At 43.3% G+C, this 24254-nt stretch overlaps 1 protein-coding gene across 15 annotated transcripts in view; it reads right to left on the bottom strand.

Moving 5' to 3' along the window:
• LOC146962131 (neurexin-3b) overlaps positions 1 to 24254 on the bottom strand; it is a 310390-nt gene that overhangs the window by 6023 nt on the left and 280113 nt on the right. For all 15 annotated transcript variants that reach the window (XM_085771304.1, XM_085771299.1, XM_085771291.1 and 12 more), the window contains one exon: positions 7137 to 7215. In XM_085771304.1, the coding sequence (XP_085627430.1) occupies positions 7137 to 7215 (79 nt within the window). The remainder of the gene's footprint in view (positions 1 to 7136; positions 7216 to 24254) is intronic.

The following is a 24254-nucleotide window of genomic DNA, read 5'->3' as shown; positions in this document are numbered from 1 at the left end:
AGAGTAATATACAGTAACAATACAGCAAGCCAGGGGTCAGGTAGGGGAAGGGGTTTAAGAGGGGGTGGGGGTCAAAGGTCAGTAAAAGGTCACTGCCACCAAAGGGCTGTAGGATATTCTCTCAGGCAAAGAAACCATTCATCAGCAGTTAATGGGCGGGAGAAGGTGCACCAGGGGTGATATATAACCAGCATTATGTGGCATTTAGGCCCACTGCATACGCTAATTAATCAAGAGGGTGAGTGGACTGGTAATTAATGAGCTGCTTCTTATTTAATGTTTAGATGCTTTGTGTTATGTGCATAACCAACAGCCTTCGTTTGACAGGTAAACACTGTGTTTGGGAAGGAGTTCCACAAGAGGGCACGGGGCGGCGTGTTTTATTTTGTGCCTCCATTGAGTCTAAGGAGATGTGAGAGGCGCATTAGTCTTCAGATATCAGTTTTTAGGTTGCTCCTCTGCAGAATGGTTACAGAAAACTCATTCGTTTAGCAAAGCCCGAGTCTATGAGTTTAGCTCTATTGAGGAAACATGGCATCTGCCACACTGCACTGACTGCGTATTATCAACACTGACATCTTAAATGTGAATTCCCTGACTGTCCAACCGTGGCCCAGAGGATGCAGCGACGACTTGACACGATACGGAGCGGCTTTCTTTCTTTCTTTTTTTTGTCCTTTTCTGTATAAACACAGAGCGTGATCTCCTCCTTTACAAACATCTAATGCTCACGTTGCATGGCCGTGATAATATTCCAACAATGGAACCAAACTCCTTGACTTGTTCATCAAACAACAGCGGTGCTGAATAAGTGATTTCACTGAGGCTTTATTTACCCGACTCTGCCCTTGTTGTCTTGGCCTTGTTTGCCTCCGCTCACTCCGGTCTTGCTTAATAGCTTCTGGTGACTGTTAGCTTAGCGCTATATCAACAACACACTTGGATGGGGAGGGGAACCGGTGCAGTTAAGGGTCTCCAGTAAAGCCAGTGCAGAGGACCTTGATGTTTTGGTAAACACTTTAATCCTATGTAAGCTCTTCCACAAGCGTTCCACATCTTGCTGCGTTTCCGGAGCAGACAAACACCGGCGCTTTTCTAATGGGTTTGCTTAACCAGATTGCATTTGTTTTCCGCCATCGTCAAGATGGATGGGGATTTTGTTCTAAGCCTCTACCTCGCTGGCAAATAATTCTCCACTCTGATAGACCTGCAGCCAGTCACACTGTTTTCTTTCTTTTGAGGCAAAAGGGAGTCAGGACGTGAGATTAATAAACGTTTCTTTGTGCCTACTGACTAGCCTTTGCTTCAATAGGGAAAACTGATCTACAAAAACGAGGGCATGAAAGAAAGTGGATTTTAAAGCCATTCCTTTTTTTCATCCAGCTATGTAAAAACGACACTATCGGCTGAATGCCTGTGCTGGCCTTTGAAGATGAATTAAAGTAAATATAGTAACGACTAAATGGCTGATTGACTAAACTATCTCAGCAGCTTCCGACGCTATAGATGCAGAAATCTCGGAGCAGCACTTTCTCTTCACTCCCTGTCTTCTTTTCCCTCTCTTCTCTCTCCTGGTCCTGATCCCCGTGTCCATCCACCATTTGCTGAGGCTTCCGAATGGAGATGAATCCCAACGGTGTGTCAGGGATTTCACGACGGTACACCATAAAAGCGGAAAGCCGGTGCACCAGCGCCGACCACGGATGAACTGAGGCAATGGGATTTCGACGCTGCAAATTGTGGGTGAGTCAGTGGTTTGGGGGCCCTGAAATCCCATTGTAGCTGCGTGTATTGTACCTGGAGACCTTGCTGTAGCAGATTCATTCACCTCTAACCACTACAGGTAGGGAGCTGATTACTAAGAGCGCCAGCAACACATACTGTAGATTCTCACCGTGGACACACTTAAAGGGACATGCCGGGGATTACAGTGGTGCGCTGTGCCACGGCTGCACACTCTACAAACATACACCTTACAAAAAAAAAAGCCAAACACTTCACTCTGCCATTAAATTATCTTATCTTCCCTGTGCACACCCATGCCACTCATTCCATCATTTCCATCCCTAAAAAGTTAAAGGATGCTCCATTTAAAACTCCACCTCTGGCTGGAGGAAGAGTCCTCTTCTCCTGACGCCATGACGCATGGCAGATAGCTCTTAATACATCATCATGCGACCGGGAGCAGCCTGGCGTATTAAATTGGCATCTCCAGCAGGCGTGGCGACTCGCCCCTGTCAGCCGGTCGATTTGCTGTACAGCCATTAGGCCGCACCTCTGCATTCGGCAGACATGTGTCAGCTGAATAACCTTTAAACTGATCTGAGGCCTGTGTTGAAGTGACAGCCGGCCCCGGTGGGGCTTGACGGAAGCCACAAGTAAATTCGGTGATCCATTCCTATCGTACTTCATTCCGCGCGTGGCTCTTCGTGTACAGTGATGAAGAAAAACGCGTGGCGTTAACATCCTCTGACCCTCAACCTTACACATCCAAGGCCAATGAGATGAAGAGACACCTATAAATATGTTACGTCTGTTTGATCTGTGTTCCACTTCATCAAAGAGCGACAGGGTAATGGCGCATGCAGGACCATTTATGGCCCTATTATTAAATACACAATCGTTTTACAATCTGTTTGAGTGCCACGAATAGTGCAACAGTTCAGAGATCTGTAGGAGGAGGGCTGTCTTCTCTTGCAGCAACCTACCTGTGCATTTATGCTAAGCTGTAACGCAAGAAGTAGTCTGATGTTTTAACGGCATAGGAAAAAGTAAGGGTGTTGGACGGCTGGTGGATGGGTGCACCAATCAGACACCTATAAACCAAACTTCTCCTACCAACAGCCACTGTTCCCTCCGTCAGTGACAACAATCTTCCTCTATCTCCTAACCTGGTTTTCTGGCCACTTGGGGGCAGCAAAACAAGCTGTAAACACAACACTGACGTATTATCATCTCACACAGTCGCTGATGTCTTTGCTGCTACCTACAGCTTATGGAACTTCTCCTTTTAGCTCTACTCTGGTCTCCACCAAACCAGGTTTACCTGAGAACATCTGCACCTGGAGACGAGGCTGTGATAAAAAGAGCCGAACGCTGGACTGCAGAGTAGGAGGATAATAATTCTCTTTGGTCTGTCACCATTAGCAACAGCTTTCCTCTGAAACGCTGTCACTTGATTGATTGTTAAAATAAAAACATCAGACGGATTCTCTAAATAGCAGCTTCAGTTATAACTAAACTTAAACCCCAGACACAGAGGATGCAGGGTAGAAATAGTTCTTATGGATAATTTTACCTAGAGACCTAGACTGAATATGATGACATTTAGCCTGTGTATGGCACATTTTCATTTCATACTGTGTACTCTTTAGTTTGCAGTGGAATTCCTGCAATGTACCTTTCTCGAGGCAGACATATTGAACCGCTGCAGTGGGAAATAACTCAGGTGTAATAATAATGATGTCTTTTATATCCAAGGGATTGTACATGCCGTCTCTGCCACAGTTTTCAGGCACCAGAGTAAATGGGACAAAACCAACATTAATGTCATTAGTAACTGCTCTGCTTTCCCCGGTTAGATCTGCTGCGACAAAGATCTTGCATTCTGCATCTGTGTGCATTTTATTTTATTTTTTTATTTGAAACTAATTATTTTCATGGGCTCTAAGTGTTGATGTCTTATAGGATTTTAGCACGTCCTAGGTACTGTATGTACAAATCAAACATTCTGGCTTGTACTTGTGGATTTGTGAAAATCATTTGCATCAATTACTACAATATAATTACATATTAATCACAAAATTGCTCTGATTACATGGTAATGACAAGCTGCGGCAGTGTTAATCGCTGTGAAATTAAATCAGAAATTGACTTGGTATTTGCTGTTCTCTAAACTGAGCATCTCTTCTGTTTCATCAGGTACTCTTTATTTTACGAGCTAGTGCATCTCTGCATTTAACTATTGGTTATTCAGAGGAGGGTCAAATTACTGCACACTCTTTCTTTGCTCTCTTGTGGAACTCACATGGGATCAGGGGGGTAAAAGGTAAGGTTTAACACTTTTATTAAACACACAGACAACACAACCACGAGACGACCACGTACAGCAGACAAGACAGGCTGTTTGGCAGACACAGACGGAGCGCAGACAGAGACAGCAGGCACAAGCACAAACACAAGACGCCTCTTAAGGGAGGAGCTGCGGTGAGGAACAGCGGCGGTGCAAGTCCACCGCTGTAGCCCCGGACACACACACACACACACACACACTGACATGTAGTATAGAAGCCAGCTGGGGGTTAGCCTGAGACTTATGGGTGGAGAAGAAGCAGCACACAAAATGGATGCCAATCATATCCATGCAAAAGCAGGGGGGTGGGGGGGAGAGGATTATCAGTTAGTCTAGAGAGCTGCGGTACAGTCCAGTACAGTGTGCATGCCACAAATGCCTTCTACTTGGAGCAACAGATAGAATAGAAAAACAGATATACTTTGTGGCAATAAAAGTCTTTTTATGCCATCTGCATTCAAACAGACATGTATATGCAGAAAGGCTAAAAGAAAAAAGGTGGGTGAGTCGGGATGGAGGGGGGTTGGGGGGGTCGGGGTGGGGGGTTAACGCTCGGGAGGGTAGACAGGGAGTCATTCTTTCACACACAACTTTCTTGAGACAGAATGGGGTTGCCTGCACAAGGCCAAAAAAAGGATGATGGCAAGAAAAGATTTTGTTGCCGTTCATTTCCCTATGTTGTATCGAAAATGGGGGGAGGATGTTTCTTTAGAAGCCATATGGCACAAAAAAATAAAAATAAAAAATAAAACACAAAACTTGATGAGGAGGAGAACTTTGAAAATTTTCCAACCACCAAAAGTTCATGCGGCACAAGATGAGGCAAAAACGGGAGGAGCGGCTCTATCCTTGCTTGGAGGATGGACGACGGATGATGAGGAGGACACCAAAGAAATAAAATAAAAAACAACCACGACAAAACAAGAAAATCAAATCACCCCCACTCAACCCGCCCCGGCCCCAAAGTTAACACAAAAAAACCAAACAAACAAAAGCAAACAGAAAAGAAAAGAAAAGAAACGAAAAATAAAAAGCTCAAATCTTAAGCAACCCAGCAGCTGGGTCCAAATCGATACAGAAAAGAGATGTTCATATGTGCATCACAGGAGAAAAAAATAACAAACAAAATGCAACGGAAAAGAAATCAACATCATGTCATGCAACTGTTCATACGACTGGAAGCGGGGCAAGGAATGAGGATATGAATTTCTGTGTCAACATGGTGAAATGTACAGTATGTATGAGTGTGTATGACTACATATGTTGCCACTATATGAGGGGAGGGTACCATGTTCTCTGAGTAGAAACTTCTTACACTACACTTCCACTTTTTTTGAGAATACTTGGGTTTGAGGTTTTTAACAGTCGGGACACATAAAACGAAGCACATGAGCCGTAAAAAATTTGCCCATTCAATTTCAATAATCTCTGATTTAAGAAAGCAACTCGTGCTTCTAGATAAAGCACCTAAATGCTGCATGAAGGCACGGAGAAAATGGCTTTCTCTTCACATCAAAAAGCCATAAGCACGAGGACCTAAATGTGGTCATAATTTCAAGGAAACAAACGCTATTACAGTCTGATAAGGCTTCAAAGTAAACGAGTTCCTTTTCACAGATTGGAGGAAAATGGTAAAATGACTAGAAGAATATCTGCTAAATTACACGGAAAGACCTCATTTCCGAGAGAAATAAATAAACGCTCGATTATCTGTTACGTTCTGGGATCGTGCATAAGTGAAAGGGCAATGCATTGTTCCAACTCAGGCTTATTATTAGCTGTGAAAAGTGGACATATGCTTGGTGCTACGCTGAGCCCTATTTAGCCAGAATAACACAGCATCAATTAGTCTGTATGATGGCGTTTTGAAGGACAGTGAAGCAATCAAATAGCCTGAGCCGGTAATGATTTCCAGGGCGCCGAGGGGGAGACGCTTCTCACATACTGAGCCCGTTTCAGCAAAGCTTACGCTCTCCTGCTTTACTCCATAGTATTAGGACTTGTGCCAACTGCTCCTGGGCGTAAGTGCGATTTACAGCCGCTTGTTCAAAAGTCATCCAAACCCAAGTTGCCTCAAAAAATAACCACTCTTTTTAAATCTGCGGTTTTATTCCCAGCTCTGTTCTTATTTTCAAACTTCCACTGAGTGAATGTCTTATCACTTTGATCTAATCACAAAGTGATATGTGAGTGTGTGTGTTTGTCAATGTGTGTGTGTGTGTGTGTGTGTGTGTGTGTATGTGTAAAGGGAGGAGGGAAGAGAGACGATGCGCACAGAAATTCGAGGATATCTGTTCTCTATTAGAATGTTTCAGGTAAGGCAAGCCTCCGACGAAGGAAACAGAGGTACAAACAAGAGAAGAAGAAGGAGAAGGGAGGAAGAGGCTCTGTTGCAGTTAGTCTGCTACATATCACAGTATCTATGCTGAAAGCATCTTTGTTCTCGAAAGAATCTCAAAATGTATCCTCTGTCAAGAGAGACGCACACACACGCACAGCAAGAGGAAATCAACCATGTACAGGACAGATACATTTTGAAGCATCAGTGCGGGCGACATGGGGCTTGATACTAATTTCGTACTTTGTGGAGTAAAGTTTTGCTCTCGACCGAATGCTGAGAGAACAAAATTAGTATCAATGCTTCGTCATGTCTGCAACCAGTGGCCCCATAGCTAAGTGTAACTTGTTTTCGAGGTGAAAGGTATGAGCTTTAACTACAGTGGCTGAATATGTGATGTGTGCGTTTACGTATTTACAGGTGAAGTCGGATACTTCCTGCAGAGAGCATGCTAAGGATAGAGAAAAACTTAATTCTTACTTCTTTCATCCATCTCCAGAGAGATTCTTTGAACTTTTTAGATGTAACACTGAGAAACCCTTCACACTAGTGTGTGTTACTCACTGTGGCTACTTTTCCGAGGGCTTTTTTTTTTTTTTGAAGTTACACTTGAAGCTCCCATGGGACATGATGCTAAGAGGAGAGGCTCCTCGGTAGCAAATCAAAGAAAGATAAGGAGAAATAGACCAGGTTCAGAGCAAGCACAACTCGACACACCCATCCCACCTGCATGTCCGGAGTCGCACTCTTCCAGGTCCTCGTCGTCGCTGGAGCACTCTGCCGACGAAACAATGTCATCTGTCGTCTGCGGAGAAACACGCACAGAAACACACACACACATGCAGGGAAACGTGGTTAGGCCCGGGGCAGTACAGAGCCTCCTCAGCTTACACAAAGCCATTTCCATTCAAGGATATCTCTGCACACACAGACCTCTCCGCCTGTCCTTCAGCTTCCATATATCACTTGGAGTCAATCATATTTCACAGTGTTTATCATTCTTCACTTTATGTGCTTTCCACCTCCGCAGATAATTGTTTTCCTTCACCCTCCGCAGTCTGCCTCCCATTATTTATCGCCTCTCTCCTCCTCCGTCGTCCACAATCAATGGCCCCACCAAGCCCTCGCAGATCAACACAGTCCCAGCTCCTGATTTGTGCTAAAGGGTGTATGTGTGTGCTATAGCTACAGCCGGACCAGCGATGGATTATCTCCACCCGCCAGTTCCCACAATTCTGATTTATCCTCTAACCCTCCCCTCCTGTTTTTCGGGTCGACCCATGGAGGACAGAGAAAGGGTGGGGGGGTGTGGTAGTGCTGCTGCTGCTGCTGCTGCTGCTGCTGGTGGTGGTGGTTGTATTTCAGCTGTGGTGCGTTGGGCAGCCGGCGTTTATTAGAATGAATCAGCGGGGCGATAAAATAAGCCCTGTCACCAAGCAGGGTTATGAAATCAGAGCGCTGATTGAGTTTTCCAGTCCTGGCCGAGGGTGTGCAGCTCTAAATATCATTGAGTTTGACAGACTAATGAAACGCGCCCCCATGCTCGTGCTGCTGCTGCTGCTGCAGCTTTCACCGGGGCCTGGAGAAAGCTGTCCACCTCTACCACACACACACACACGCTGATGTTCAACATGCACGTCGACCGGCCCCTCACAGCCAGACAGTTGATTTTTTTCCAAGCGTATTCCTAATGCGTCCCGTGATTATGCACGATGGCCCGTTGCTATTGTCTGTAGCCGAACATTTGATAATGTGTTAATGCGTGCTGGCACTCGTGTTCATAATGCGCCACATAATGTACTGTACTCCAGAGTGAGGAGGCAAAAAAAGAAAGAAAAAAAAAAAACAGAGCGAGCTGTGAACCAAATTGCTGTAAAATATGGCCCCTTGGTAAACATGACATTATTTATTGAAGCCACATTATGGGCGTAAAAAAGTCTTGGTTATTGTTGAAAGAGGGTTATTGCTTGTTATTATGATAGCAGCAGATGTGGGAGGCAGGGACACAGAAGAAGATAGAAAGAGAGAGGGAGAGATGAAAACCTCCAGCCACTTCAAAGTCTGTTCCAGCAATTCCAGCCTGAGACCATCACACCAGAACCAAGGATCAACTGAAAACACTGCCTGTCTCTTGTCCATTCACGCTGAATTTCTTTGCAGCTGAGGCCGACAGCATCCCAGCACTGAGCAAATATTCTCACAGCCTCAGATGCAGCAGCTCTACACACTAAATCCATACATTCAATATCACGCAGCGCAGACCAGCGTTCTCTCTGATTACCTGTGCAACCTGGTTTCCCTTAAAAAAAGAAAAAACATACTGCAGTACAGGCTGCATTGAGCATGAAGAAATATTAAAAGGCATCTTCTTCTATCAGCTTAAAAGCACTACAATAAATATATGATGTCATTCATGTCTTATGTATCGAGAAAATCAACTGCATGAACTATGAAATTCTGTAATGAGACATGTTTAAGTTGCAGATGAGATGAGATTCTCTTCAGGTCAAAGTAGTTTTCAATTATTTCATAAATATTCCTTTCGAGGTGAAAACCTTCAGACAAGCACGGTAATCAGAGCGTCAGTCATTGCACATTTCCAGATGCTTAGGAGTGTCAATGCAGTAACAGATGACATATAAGCACAGAGGGATTTTTATGACAGGCACAACCTAACATTTAGCTTTAACTATGCCAGGGCACTGGCCGGTTGTCAGCCGGAAGCAGCCAGGAAGGTTTTATATTCTATCTAATAAAGGATGAGAAGGTTTATTATGGCCGTGGTTCCTGAGGTTTTTCTGTCAGACGTGCCCCCACAGCCTCATCAAGTGGATTCAAATAGCCCATTGTATTATGGTACTTTTCATTGTCTACTATTTCTTTGTCTTTTCTGCATTTAATGTTGTGAATCATTTTTTTTGTTTATATACATTGTTTTATGCGAGAATGTTAACTTACTGACCTAAATTTACATGCATTTTGGAACTCATTTTAAAATGCATGCCCCCTATTTTATATTAATCATATAAAAGTGGATACTGTTGGGCCGCGATTAGGAGCTTTTCATTATTTTGACTTTAGGATGTCAGTGACTCAGGTTTAGTGGGAGGTGTATCATTTGCAGCCGCTCTGGTGTTTTAAATGTCCCCCCACATTTTCATATCTGAGCAAAGCTTCTGCAACAGTTTAATGAAAGACTGACGGTGCTGTAAATGGGTCAAAGTCTGGTTAATCAATGCAATTGACTGTCAAATATCGTGGCTTTTTAGCCCCGGAGGTAAGCCTCATCACAAATGCTTATAATCTCTGTGCTCTCTTGACTCGTCTGCGAGCAGAGGCCAAAGCCCTGCACAGCACTGCAGAACTCCTGCAAGGAGAAAATCATTAAGCACTTCATCTTCAGGCCTATCCACACTGAAGCAGAGGAGTCACCGCCTCAGCTCATGCATTGTAAAGGTTGCATTTAAATGGTAGAAGGACATACTCCAATGTATTCACTTTTCAATTCAATGAAAATCATCTACAGACTCGTAGTAAGAGACCCTCTCATCTAGGCAACTTTGATTCCACTCACAGAAATTGAAGAGGGCTTTTGAAGTGTGATGTATGACATTTGTAGATTCACTAGATGTGCGCCTGATTCACTTTTTCATAAACACATGATCTACCCTCCCCTTCCCCCCAGCCCGTCACAATGGTTCAGATTGAAGTGCTTCTCACGAGGGGCTTAGGGTGCCATTTTTCCGCATTTGGGCTAATGCAGAGCCAATGAAGTGACACACGGAGCTCACAGTCTTCTCTCAGTTGACCAGAGACGTCGATAATAACATATGGCATGAGGCTAGATGCTGTAAATGCAAAGGGAGCTCATGGAGCGGAAAAGGCATAGGCTGCATTTGTGCAATGATGGGAGCCTACAGCGGGGTAAAGCATAATGATGCGGTTGGCCAGCGGGACTACAAAAACTGATTTCACAGCTGGGGAAATCCAATTCTCTGTCTAAATCTCCATAACATAGAGTGGGATATATTTTGGCAGCAAAGTGATTTCTTTTTTGGTGTAATTATTCTCAACAAACATTCTCATCGTCATTTGAAGAGAGGCTGGGTGGTGGGATTTACAGGGAGGGTGTGTGTGTGTGTGTGTGTGGGAAGCTATAATATCTGCGCATATGCCTTTCACTTCCTGTGTGTGTGAAGAATGCGTATCATACAGGATGATTTGAGGACATAAAAACTCACAGGCTATGTGCGCCATGCCTGATTATCCTGATTACCCTGCTTTTCAGAGATACTCAAATTCCTAACTCCACAAACAAACACCAGAGTCGGATCAATAGCCAGACTTCATTAAAACAGCATTTACCTCTGACCACTTCAGCACATCAACTAAAAGGATCACACGGGCGATCGATAGAGATAGACAGCCTCCTTGGGAGACAACTCTCAAAATACACAGCTTTTAGTTTCACAGCTGACGGCATTGACACGAGCAAAATGGAGAACGCGCGGCGGACGCTGGGCGGTCTCGGGCCTCGACAAAGCCGCTCTGGTGCTTAATCAGAAAAGTCTGGACTGACTACTGTGAAGCAGCCAGCAGCAATGCAGAGACCATTAACAGGCGAAGCTGCAATTACCTGAGTGAGTGAATGGAGTGTATGCTACATCACCAGTCAGGCCTGACCTCAGAGTCAACAAAGAGGCTGCAAGATTGATTAACAATAAACTTGACGCTTAGCAAACAACACATTAAAAAAAACAAAAAACTTTTTCACCACAGGAGAGAGAGGGGCGACGCCAGTCCAGAGGAGATTTAAAATTTATTATGCAAAGGAATTTGACTACAACTTGCAGACTGGTGGAGCAGTGTAGAAAGAAAGGGTTTGCCAATAAATGTCAGATATGAGTTAAAGTGCGTGGGCTTTGTTTCATTTGTAAAGGATGTGGTCATATTTTTCAAGTCTGTCCTCAAGGTCTCATGTTTTACACTTTTCCAGTATATTTGAAGCTTTGATGTCCATAGGAAGATATATGTGTGGTTTTTACAAATCAAAAACCATCGCAGTGTAGTTTTTTTTATCTCCTCTCTCAGACTTCTTTCTGGAGCTCTAGTAACAGCCAATCAGAGCTGAGGAGGCTCTGAGCCTCTCTTTTGATTGGCTGTATCCTCAGTAATGAAATAAAGATGTGTCAGACTTCAGGTAAACGCTCCAGTGCAGTGTTTGTGTGATGGGTCCATGTAGCCGGGGGCTCAGGGCATGGCTGAGAGTGGTGAGTGTTTTGTTGTGACATCACAAAGTTACAGAGGTCTTGACGACGGGTTTACAGCTCAGTTTCTGAATACATACAGTACCACATTTCTCTGTGGACTGAGGCTTTAATACTTTCATAGTATTAGTACAGAACCTAAAGCTGACCTATAATAAAAAAGGAACTCGAGCTTAAGACATTTAAAACAACACTCATCTGCCCAGCTATAGATTCACATGGTTTTTAGTCACGGTAATTGTTCCTCCAGTTTTCTCTGGATCTTCCAAATGTGATCCCAATACATCAAAGATCTGATATGCGAGATAAGCTTTATCTTTGTCAAACATATATTCCTTACTGGGCACTGTCTGTGTATAAATCTGTTAGTAGCAGCAGCAGCAGCAGTAGGAGTGCAGGCTGCAGCACTCTGCTGTGTCAAGCAGATGAATGCAACTGATGTCTGACAGATTTTTTCCACCGTGAAATCAAATCCACTATTCAATACAGCAGAGCCACACTTTTTCCTGCACAGGGCAGTCCACCTGACTCAAACAGGGGGCCAGAAAACAGAGGAAAAGGGACATTTTGTTTTAAGTTGTTTTTTTAATAGTCTAACTAACTAACTGAGACCAAAACCACGATCCAAACATCCACAATCTTCCATGGCAGTACAAGATGATGCAACTCCTCAACCCCAAACCACTGTCACAGCTGCAGCTGCAGCTGTCGAGCTCTCATTAGTAATTGCCTTTGCAACAAAAATTAACATTAAACAGGAAGGAGGGTTGAAGCAAATTGTGGTGCTAAACCATCACTACTTGCCATTACAGCATATGTCCTTGCAGAAAGTTGCACAGAAGCTACTGCAGACTTTAAAAAAAGACATTGTAGGATGCACATCATTGTATAAATAATAAACAGCCTTGTAATCAACACTACAGTCTGTCAGTTTTGTAATGTCATGTACGTTTTCTAGAATTGTTTTAATTAAACAACTAACGAGACACTTTGACAGTGTCTTAAAACAGGCCATAATTTAATAATGTGCTGACGACCATTGTCTAAGGAATATGAAAGCCAGTGTTTCGACTTGTACAGAAACTCTTCAAATACATGGACGATAACAAGAGCAGCTGCTGCATCTGCGGCTCTGGCTGCAGTTGAATATTCTGCTGAGCATGACGGTGATTTGATCGGTCACATCAAAGCAACAGCTTGTGCTCGGCGGGGGAAAGAAAGACATAATGTACTCGACCACTGTCTATAGTTTTCCCCTGGGTCAGTAAAAGCAGTGTAAAGGCTAAAACACAGCCACGGCCTCTGGGTTACAAACACGACATGAAATATGAGCGTGAACAGTGCTGTGTCTTCCAGAGGTGAAGTGAGGAGGGGGCGGGGGGTGTATCACATGCTTAAGTACAGTACTGAGTCATAATATCAGCGAGGGCACACGGAGGTTGCTCCTGAACAAACCGTGGTCTTATCATAACTAATGACCTTCACATGTTTTGGTGGCCGGAGGGTGAAGGATACGGAGAAACAAAGGCTTTTGAGAATAAAAGAAGAGACACAACATTATAGATCCACATTACAGCCCTGCTATCAAACCCAATTTGGTTTATTTGCAATGCCAAAGTGCCCAATGGCTAAAGCTGATTTTTTTTTTTTTTTTTAGCACTGATGGGAATAAACCCCAAACAAATCAATTTTCCTCAAGCGCCTTATCCTGGCAGTCAGTTGCCATGGATATCCAATATGGTTGCATGTTCGGAGATCAAAGTGACGACGCAGAGGCAAGGGCAAATCAAAGACACACAATTCAAAGCAAGTTCTCTTTTTTTTGCCCAAGGTGCCTCTTGGTCACCTTGGAAATATGTCACACACGTTAGATGGTGGATACAGACTGCAGACTATTTTTCAGGTTGAGAAATCGCCCCCAAAAAGTGACAGGAATCAGAGGTCGGACCGACTCCCGGTCTCATCCTCTCTTCCTCGCTATCTCGCTAGTTCCCATTCCTCCACTCCACCAGCCCTCGCACCAAAATAAGATAGTCATCTCCATGGCGGAAGCTTCGCCTTTCTATTGACGGCTGTCTGATGTGCGCGTTATCATGTCTGATCTGGGCTTTGACAGGCCGACAAGGGAGAGGCTTGTATTACAAGGGGAATCAATGGCGCTGGGCCATATCCCTATCAATAGGCTGCCACAACTCTTTTTGCTCATGCTCCCTGCTCTGTGACAGATAAGATGCTTTATCAGGGAGAAACATAGCGAGGATGAAAAGGTAGGGGAGGGAAATGGAAGCAGAGATTCGTGTTAAAAATAACACACAGAGGTGAGACTAATAAAACATTTGATCTCGATGTTTAATCTTCATTAGTAACCATATTATTGAAAGACGCAGGAGAACACAAGCAGCACAGAAAGTCCTGCTGTTAACCTTCTCTGTCAATGCGGTGGATAAATTACAGCGAAATGAGCAGCAGAATCAACATGTAGGACCCTGTGAGCCACATGCTAAATGATTTCCAAGATCAAATATTGATATTGCGAATGAGTACCCTCGGTGGGCCTTTCCTAGTGGCCTCCTGGAGTCAGCACTTTTTTTTTCTTTCCAGGTTTATGGAGAAATTGAAAAGGGGCGGGAGAGGTGGGTGAGGAGAGCAGGAGGCAAACAGCTGGAAAGGAGGGGGAAAAAAGAAAAAGAAAATGCATTTAATTTGTTCACTATCACCGAGGTGTTGGTTTCAGCAGAATGGGTTAGGTGCCAGTATTTCTCTTTCTCTCAAGGACCTGCCTTTGCACACAGAACAGCGAGGGTTGCTGGCTCACAGCAAACTCTAATTGCCCCGAGGCCATAGGCAGCCACTTCCAAACAGGGTCATTCATCTTCCCATGGAAAAGGAAATGGTCTTTGGCCCTGATCCTTAATCACCCCCCTGCTGCAGTGTACAAGGTCATCAGGGAAACCCTGTGACAAACGCTCACACACAAACATGTATGTGCGCATACAAAACACCAGAACGAGTGGGAATTGGACGCGGTCACATGGACGGAGACATGAGGAGAGAGACATGTGAGGTGAGCAGACAAGAGATGGAGGGGAAATTTTCTCTCTCTATGCAAGTCCATGATGTTCTCAGGTGAAATTGGAGCAGCGATTACAGCTCTGAGTGATGGTCTGTGTTACCACGTTTGTGGTTTCTCCCTTCAAAGAGGAAGTGAGGAATTCATATGGATGTGGTGGCGAGCTGTCCCGAAAACCGTGACCAAAGACGACGCAGAGAGAAGATGAGAGCGCCGGGGAGGAAAGAGAAATGGAAAGGGCTCCATTTCACTGGAGGATCAAAAAGACACTGACTGAGACTGCTCCTCTAAATGAAAATGGGAAGCGTACTCCTGCTTGAAGGCCAGCAGAGAGGGTGTTTCCTGAACCATAATTATGAGTTCAACCAGGATAACTTGAGAAAATCAGACTTATTTCTCACAAAATGTTGTTACATAAACCTAGTTTATATGTTCAGGTTTAGTTTAGCCTCAGACTAAACCGATGCTGAGCTGATGATGGATCAGTGTTTATGTCACATGCCACAGGAGGCACGCACAGGGAATTGAGTATTACCTTTAAACTGACAGAAGCAACCTGTTTTGATGATATTTTGGCAGGTGCCAATCACAGACACGTGTTGTCATCATCGTTTACCGTGACCGCACAATGACATTGTTGATCTGGGACAACACTGCCCTGTTACAATTCATGCACCGTGCCAGTGAGGACACGGTGTCCACAGTGTACTACATGTGAGCGTGCTGACTGAAGGTTACTGAGACACAGCAGGAACCTTTTTTCTATAAAATGCCAAGAGATAATGAAAAATTCTCACCACAGTTTTCGAGTTCATGTCCACAATAGCTTGTTTTATACAAAGATATTCACTTTACTAAGTCACTAGATGCTGAACACATGGACTTTTTAAATTATGAAATCAAATACCTAAATAGTTGCCAAGTAATTTTCTGGATTGAAGTCCACATTACTCATACTAGACTAGAATCCAAGATGATACGGGTACAAGAACAAGCTCATTTAACAGAGGAGCGAACAGTGGCACATCTGCACTTGTCAGATTATGATCCTTTGGATTTTAAGTGCTGCCACATGTTCACTTTCTTTTTTTGGTTTTAGTTTGTTAGTGCTACATCACTGCAGTGCTGCAGTATGAGCTGCTCTGTGGTGAACATCATCTAAACTCTCTGTCTTCACTGATGTGATCTGTTGGATGTGTGTTATACTCATGAATATACATACAGTGTTCTAACTAAGGCTTGAATGAGTCTGATTACATCAGTTCTGCGTTGGATTTATAAAACAATTTCATTCTGAAGCAGTTTGTTATACTCACTTAATCCAAGCGTTTCACAATGAACTGCACTTTTCTTTTCCCTCTAATTTGAAACACAAATGAAACTTAATACATGTTAGACAATGTTGCTCTAATGGTATCTTGTTATACTAATGAGTTAGTGTGAATGGTTGCTGATTAGCTAAATCTAGGGAGGCTTGTGTTTGTGTGCCTGTTGACTGGGACATGCTTCTGAGTCAAAGGGCTTTATAAATAGACCTGAGTTGACCTCACTAATTGTGAACAATACAATCAATAAGTAAGACGATATGTTCAATTGGGAGGGCTATTGGTTTTCTATTGAGAATGTGTGAAGTCTGGAGCAAGTAGCTGCAATCGGACCCTGTACCTTCTCCTTGTGGACTTCACTCTCAGCTCCCTTTTCAATCCATTTCAATATTGCTATATTTCTCACAGTCAAAGACTGTTATGACTTCAAGGCTGTAATACCAAATCAATGTAGGCGTTATGTAATGGCTGATGCTGGCAGCTTTACGTTTCCCAAATTAGCCAGAGGTCCCATTTGGGTTCAGTTCCTAATGAGCACAAACCAAATTAAGCATTCGATTTACTCTCTTTTTAGAAGATGAAAGTTGAAACGTAATCACTAACCAACAGAGAAATGTTTTTTTTTATTTTTTATTTTTTTAAATATCGTACTTCTTAGCCCTCCCGCAGTACCATCGCAGGCTTACATGCATATGGGATGACTTCCCATGGAACGCACACAGACTCATGAATCCTCACAATTATTCTTCGCTCATTGCTATTAAGAGCAACAGGTTTCATTGTAGTTTGCACCGACTCTCCAGGGACACAAAGGAGAAACATTACTGGGCCTTGCTAACAGCTCAGCTGAGCAATGAAACAGAAGACATTATTGCTGTGAAACATCAAAGGCTGTGTCTGTGTGATACATATTTAATTAAGTCCTATTGACTCTGGAAGACACATGGTGTATTCTGTGCACACAGATACAGTAATGCATATATAGATCCCTGAATACCCTGGGAAGTCTCCCTCATTCTCCCCCACATACAGACATAAATTCACACACTCAAGGTGCATATCACAGACTGGCAGCAAATATATTCACAGTTCAGCAGTCGGCAGAGATTCATTGCTCCCCACGGTGAAGTAAGTCACCAGCTCTGTGAGCGCCGCCTCAAACACACCTGAAGTTACCGTTTTTCATGTTTGTGTGGTGTATAAGATATCTGCTTGACAGCTTTAGCCTATAGCTTGGCTTAGGGTAAAGGAACTTGCATCCATCAAACCTAACAAAAATAAAATATAAATAAACACAGATACGTCTTTGAGCTTCTCCAAATATTTCCCATGTTCTTCTTTAGCTAACACTACCATGCTAATGCTAACTTGGCTACAAATGTTTAAAGCAGAAGTAAGCGGAATATTTGTGTTAGTATAAGTCTTAAATAGTTCTATCTTCCGACAGCAATCACTTATATAGAGTGTTTGGTCTGAAACACGGGTCTGTCAGTCACTCTGCTCTGCTGTAAGCCGAGGAGAAAACTTTCCTTGTATCCTACAACCTTTATCCAATGAGGAGAGAGAACGGCATAAAGGGGCGGTCCTCTCTGTGTGTGCAGCCAAGGGATGCGCGTGAATGTGGTGATGTAGGGACGAGGACCAATAGATCCATGACGAGGGCGGGAGCTAACAAAGTTAGCCAAAATGACCGGATCGCTTACTTCTGCTTTAAAGCAGAAGTAAGCGATCCGGTCGTTTTCGCTAATGCTGCGTTCCAGGCAGGCTTTTGAAATCGTAAATTACAGCTTCAAGTCACAACTTACGACTTTGTAGCGTTCCAGGCAACCCACTCGTGTTTTTCCGACCTGTTTTACCTGTGAAAGTCACTATAACGGCCACTCGTAACTTCCGACCCGTGAACTCGTACCAGATCAAACTGATACAACTTCACAGGTCGGAAAAACAGGAGTTACGAGTTTCCTTGAACGCACCATAACAGTCCTCGTCCCTACGTCGCCACATTCACAGCGTCCCTTGGCTGCACACACAGCCCTGCATGCCGTTCTCTCTCCTCATTGGATAAAAACTGTAGGATACGATAAATGTTTTCTCCTCGGCTCAGAGCAGAGCAGAGTGACTGACAGACCCGTGTTTCAGTCCAAACACTCTATGTAAGTGATTGCTGTCGGAAGATATAACTATTTAAGACTTATATTAACACAAATATATCACTTACTTCTGCTTTAAGATAGCTGTTGATTACATATGATTTCTGCCTATTACACAAATATTGTTGGTTTTGTCTCACTTCATCATATATCCATTCAATTCATTCTAAAAATTAAATACACAGAAATATAGCGTAAGATGACAAATAAGCAGCATTGCACACTGTTAGGACTCTACTGTGATTTATTTGTGGTGAACGTGTAGTGTCGCCTCCGGTACTCTCAGGTATGTTCAAATGTCTTTTGGTCACATGACCTATCATAGTCCCATTGTTGCATGCTCACATTCAAATCATGGACATTACAAGATTTCCAATATTAACCATTGCAGGCTATACACAATTGTACAAATGTATCTCACTGTAGCAATAAAGTTTGAAACAACATCATTTCTGAAACACATACCTTAAAATGAATAATGTAACAACATGCAAAATAGATACAAATAGAATAGAACAGAATAGAATACAATCAAATTCCTCTTGAGGCCAATCGACTCTATTCTATTCTATTGTATATTATATGGTCACTACTTCTATCTATTTTGTGTGTTATTATATTATTCATATTAAGGTATGTGATTCAGAAATCATATTTCTATATACCTGGGAATACCAAAGGTATTAGGAGATTTGCTTTACTTCAGCCATAGAAATGTAGCACTTAAATATTTAGAGACGCTCCCTCGACATAGCTTCCAGCTGCTTTTAGACTTATCATGTTAAGCTAAGCTAATAAGATCACCAAGCTACTTGGTGTCAAACACAGGGATGACATCAATATTGAGTGTCTCATGCAACCTTAATGAGAACATTTCCCAAAATATTAAAATATTGATGGAAAACATCAAAAAGTAAACTAACCTTAAACAAGAAGAAACAGCTAGAATAATCTCCTGTGCCAAGAAAGTGTAAACTGACTGTTGCAGCTTTTGCGAAAGCAGCAACTTCCCAAGTCTGATATAAAGTAACTTGTAGTGTTAAGAGAAAAAATGCTGGCAATGGAAGTTAAAGTTCTATAACAGTTTTGTTCCCAGAACCGTTGTGCTGGAAAAAAGTTAATTAAACACCATCAAGAGTGTGGGATCTTGGAGCAAACTCGCAACTTTTTTTAAAAAATGGCTTGGCACAGGATTTAATACCGACTGTTCCACTTTGATAATCCATGTAAGTCTGCTGGCATGTGCTCGGGGATAGATGACATCTGTACTGAAAGGAGGAGAATCTGGATTTGATATGTGAGGTCTGAATAACATTTGGGATGATTTTTGATCCACAGTTATTCTGTGAAACTCAAGGACAGATATGCTGTATAATTAGAAGACATTTAAATTCTCCTGACTAACGCGATCTATTAAAGGGATAGTTCAACATTTTGGCAAATTGGCTATAGTCATAGCAGTAGGTTCGTTACCTTTATTTGTTGGTGCAAGCTATTTTTAGAACCACCGAGCCGAGCGGCGAGCTGCTCAGAGCTACGCTACGGAGGCTCATGGGATTTCTTGGATTCCCTCATCAAACTGATCAAATACACAATCCAACAACTCCAAAACGCTCTGGTGGACAAGTTGTGACCTGCACATTCACCACGCTATGAGATAATAACAGAACGTTACGTGACAGAGTTGTTTTAGAGGTAAATTCATGCAAAACTGCTGATGCGTGTTGCCTTCAGGGGCAGTTTTTCACCAAGCAGTCTCTGTATTTACCTTGAAAACAACTCTGTCTGGTAACGTTCTGTTTATAGCGTGGTGAATGTGCAGGTCACAACTTGTCCACCAGAGCGTTTTGAAGTTGTTGTATTGTGTATTTGATGAGTTTGATGAGGGAAACCAAGAAATCCCATTAGCCTCCGTAGCTTAGCTCTGAGCAGCTCGCGGCTCTGCTCCACCGTTCTAAAAATAGTTTGCACCGACAAATAAAGGTAACAAACCTACTGCTATGACAATCTGCCAAAATGTTGAACTATCCCTTTAAAGTGAAATGCATTGCATGGTTGGAACTGGCTAAACACTGGCATTATGCAGCGGCTGGCTGGCTGGCAGGGTTAGCTCTGTGGTTTCAGTTTGATATTTTAGTTGGGTGTGTGTATCTTGTTTATAACCAGTCAGCCGTTTCTGGAGGCAGCGCAGCATGAAGTGAGTGTGTATACCACCCAGAGCATGTTCTGATGTCCTGCCGGTCAGCTCAGAAACAGACTGCACTCTGTGTGTGTAACCGATGTGTGCTGCTGTTTGCTTGCCCCTTTGAGAGCAACGATACAGCAGGTTTACACACACACACACACACACACACACGCACACGCACACACACACACACACACACACACACGCATTCCCGCAGGATCTATATAAGCTGTGTTGTGAGGCATGGGGGACATCCATTACAAAAACTCCTGTGGTTCAAAACCCCTGGAGCTAGCTGCTGGTTCACACACACTGGGAGACAAACTGCTCCTGAGCTTACACACACACACACACACACACACACACACACACACACACACACACACACACACACACACACACACACACACACACACACACACACACACACAGAGGAACACAATCTACAGACATGAAATTGTGAACATCTACAAACATGTTCACACAGAGACATCTAATGGAAGTAGCTCTATGTACATATTCTCCTGCACACCGAGCTGACATGAAAAATTCATAAAGGAAATCACAATGTTGCAAACACACTCCGGCGACACAGAAGACAGACAATCCATGACAGCGCTGGAATGAGTTTGTCATGTTGATGGTAGGAGGCGAATTGTTTGGCAGCACGCACTGAAAGTCCCGACACTGTGCTTCTGTTGTGTTGTGTTGTGTTGTGTTGTGTTGTGTTGTGTTGTGTTGAAACGCCGTGGCAGCAGCAGCAGCAACAGGCTGATTTTGTGAGCGAGTGCGTGTGCAAATTTATGCGAGTTACGGCAGCTCAGATCAGTTGTGTTTGTATGCAGGTGTGTGGGGAAAAGATGAAGAGATCCTACTGCAAAATATGTGTGTGCACAGACGTGTGTGTGTGTGTCTGTGTGTGTGTGTGTGCGCCTATCCTTCTAATGAGCCACACACCAGCAGGGTCCCCATCAGTCTGCTGTCTGCTAATTGGACCTACTGAGCAACTAGCGGACCTCCAGCATTCCTCTGCCACAATTCACTGGGAGCTTTGGTGTCTGGTGGGGGGGGGGCAGCCAGAAAAAAAAAAAAAAAAAAAAGCATGGAGAAAGAGGGGTACAAACCATGAAAGAAAAAAAAAAGAAGAAGGATAGCAGTGAAAAGAGGAAACATCCCGAGGAATACCTGTCTACCGGTTTGACCTTCACACAATTAGCGGCAGGTCTGGGCGCTGGTTGTGAGGGCGGCCGATCACAGAGACTGACTAACTGAGCAGGGGAGACGACTGACAGCAGGTGGAGGAGAGGGGCACATCCGCCTACATGCACTTCTGTTCACACACACCTGTGTGCTTACACAATGGGAGCAGATGAACACACAAATGAACACCACGCTCATCAAACATCATCGAGCAGACTACCACATGGAGCCGAACAGCGTGCTGCACAGCGCCCTGCTCACCGCCTCTTGAACAGAGAATAAATCAGTGATTATCATATATCCCCAGGCGTTAAGCAACATCAGACAGACAGTGTAAAATAGACAACTTGAGGAAAACAGTGTGGAGGGAGAGTGGGCACTATGGCAACAACTTTATTGTACTGAATCTTATCTAGCAACAGTGTGAATGGATTCTGGTTCTTGGCCTTTTCTGCATGTTTCCCCGTCTCGCTAAATTGTCCTCCATCTCTTCACCAAACACTGTTGATCGGAATCACCTTGAAAATCATCTTAAAATACAGAAATCACACTGAGCCAAAGAGGAATCCGTCTCCATTCAATGTGATATTATTGTCATCATGGAAAGTCTATCCAAGCGCATAGTTATGGCATTATTTCCCTGCTTCTCAGCAGAAAAAAAAGCCCAATTAAACTACAAACAATTTACCTCTCATTTTCCCGTCTCCTGAGCACCAGGCCAGTTGAAGATGATGGACGCGAGCAATTTCTTTAACACGGCAGCCATGCAAATCACTTTCAGTGTCTCTCCTTCAGCTGGTTTCCCCCACGGTACTCTAGATTGCAGCCTCCCGTCCTAATTGTTCCCAAACATCTCAGGCCAGCAGCGCGAGTTAATTGAGAACGAGAGACGCTGATCTCCCACAAGACCCTTGCATAAATGAGCATTCCCAAAATGACTATATACGTCAAACTGGCAAGCGTGAAATCCATTCTTTGGTTCAACCACAATTCCACAGAGCTGAAAGCTCAGGTAGACACTTGTGTTATACCTGTTTTAGTTCATTGTGATTCTTCCCCATCCTTGAATGAAATCTGTGTAATAGCAATTACTCACGGGCAGCCTACAAATATTTCAAGTTGACCAAGGAAAAAAAAAAAACTAACCAGAAGAAAAAAACAAACAGTACGAGCAAAAAGCACATCTTTCTATCACCTTTGAGTGGGAGTCATAATCAACAGCAGCAATTTGCCTTGAGGAATGACAGCACTCAAAAGGATCTAGCAACATAAATTTGCTTAACAAAAAGACTTACTTGTCACACTCCTCTCATTAAGCATCACACACTCTTGGAACTGTCAAAAAAGACAGTTACAAGATTATCAGAAGTGATGCAGCAGAGCAGCCCCATCCTGAAGTCTGGTGAACTCATGTCTTCCTCACTTCACACCCTTAGATGTTCTTCATTATCAAACTTGCAGTCTTCAGTTCCAACCATCATGTTACACCACTCTAAGCAATTTATCTGATTTTAGGCAGCTTCTGGAACCACTAACTTTAGCTTTATCACACCTTTGTACTATGATTTTAACCAGATTTGTGGGATTTGATGTGTATATTGGTGGAGTTACACTTTAACAAAAGCTCCTCTCTCGTTCTCCTTATCAACTTTTCATGCTGCAAGCTAATAGCGGAATTCTTTTGTGATGCACAATGTGTCAAAAATAATTAAGCCGTTCAATATCAATACAAACACTTACACTGGATTTGTCAAAAGAGTGAATGTCAGACTTTTTAGAAAGACAGCAAGTTGTTTGATTAACGCAGGGCAGCCTCCCCAAAGGGTGTCAGGACTCCCTCAACGGTGTGTCTGGAGCACCCCAGGGCTTTGTTCAAAGGCCCCACATGATTCTGCTCCTAGCCTGCTGCTACAGTATACAGTACACTACCCACAAAAAGTTAGGGATGTTTGACTTTTGGATTAAATTTCAGAATGCATCTAAAATGCACTATAGCCTTTACAGGTGAACTTAATTTAACCTTCTCTAAACTTTTGAATGCACATGTCCAATTGTTCAGTGTTTCAGTCCTTATTGAATAACATGCTGTTCTCTAACAAGGTGATTAACCACTCTGATTTAGACTAAATGTTCTGGTTCAGTGACAGTTTGTATACAGTCCTCTTCTCTCTCCCTCTCCTCTCCACCATGTTCACATGTTGACATCATGAGATCAAGACAACACTTTGATCAAACTGATTAAGTTATTAAGACATTGAGATTGTTGTTGTGCTACCACTGTTGTTAGCTTTTGTTTGAGATAAAGAAATGACCATCCTTCTACGTAAAGGTGTTCAGAATTGGTCGTTTGTCCTGTTTGTCGTGCCTCCTTCTACAAGTTTCCATGAGTTGCAGCAAGAGTTTACCCGAGTAAGGAAAACAAATTTGATTGGTCGATATCGAGCATTTTTCTTTTCTGTACAGCTTTAAAAGGCTTTCATGATAGAATATCACTGTAGCATGAACTTTTTAGAGGGATATTCCTGTCAAATATCCCTGACTTTTTGTGAGTAGTGTATGTGTTCTACACCTCTGACTGCATGGCAGCAAGCACAGCCCCTGACTGTGAGTTTGTGGAGAATACACTGCTAGTGGGTAGATCTCAGGG

Source organism: Trachurus japonicus, chromosome 24, assembly GCF_045865225.1.
Source record: "Trachurus japonicus isolate A0001 chromosome 24, Traja_1.0".
NCBI lineage: Eukaryota > Metazoa > Chordata > Actinopteri > Carangiformes > Carangidae > Trachurus > Trachurus japonicus.
This window is presented reverse-complemented; position numbering and strand designations above follow the sequence as displayed.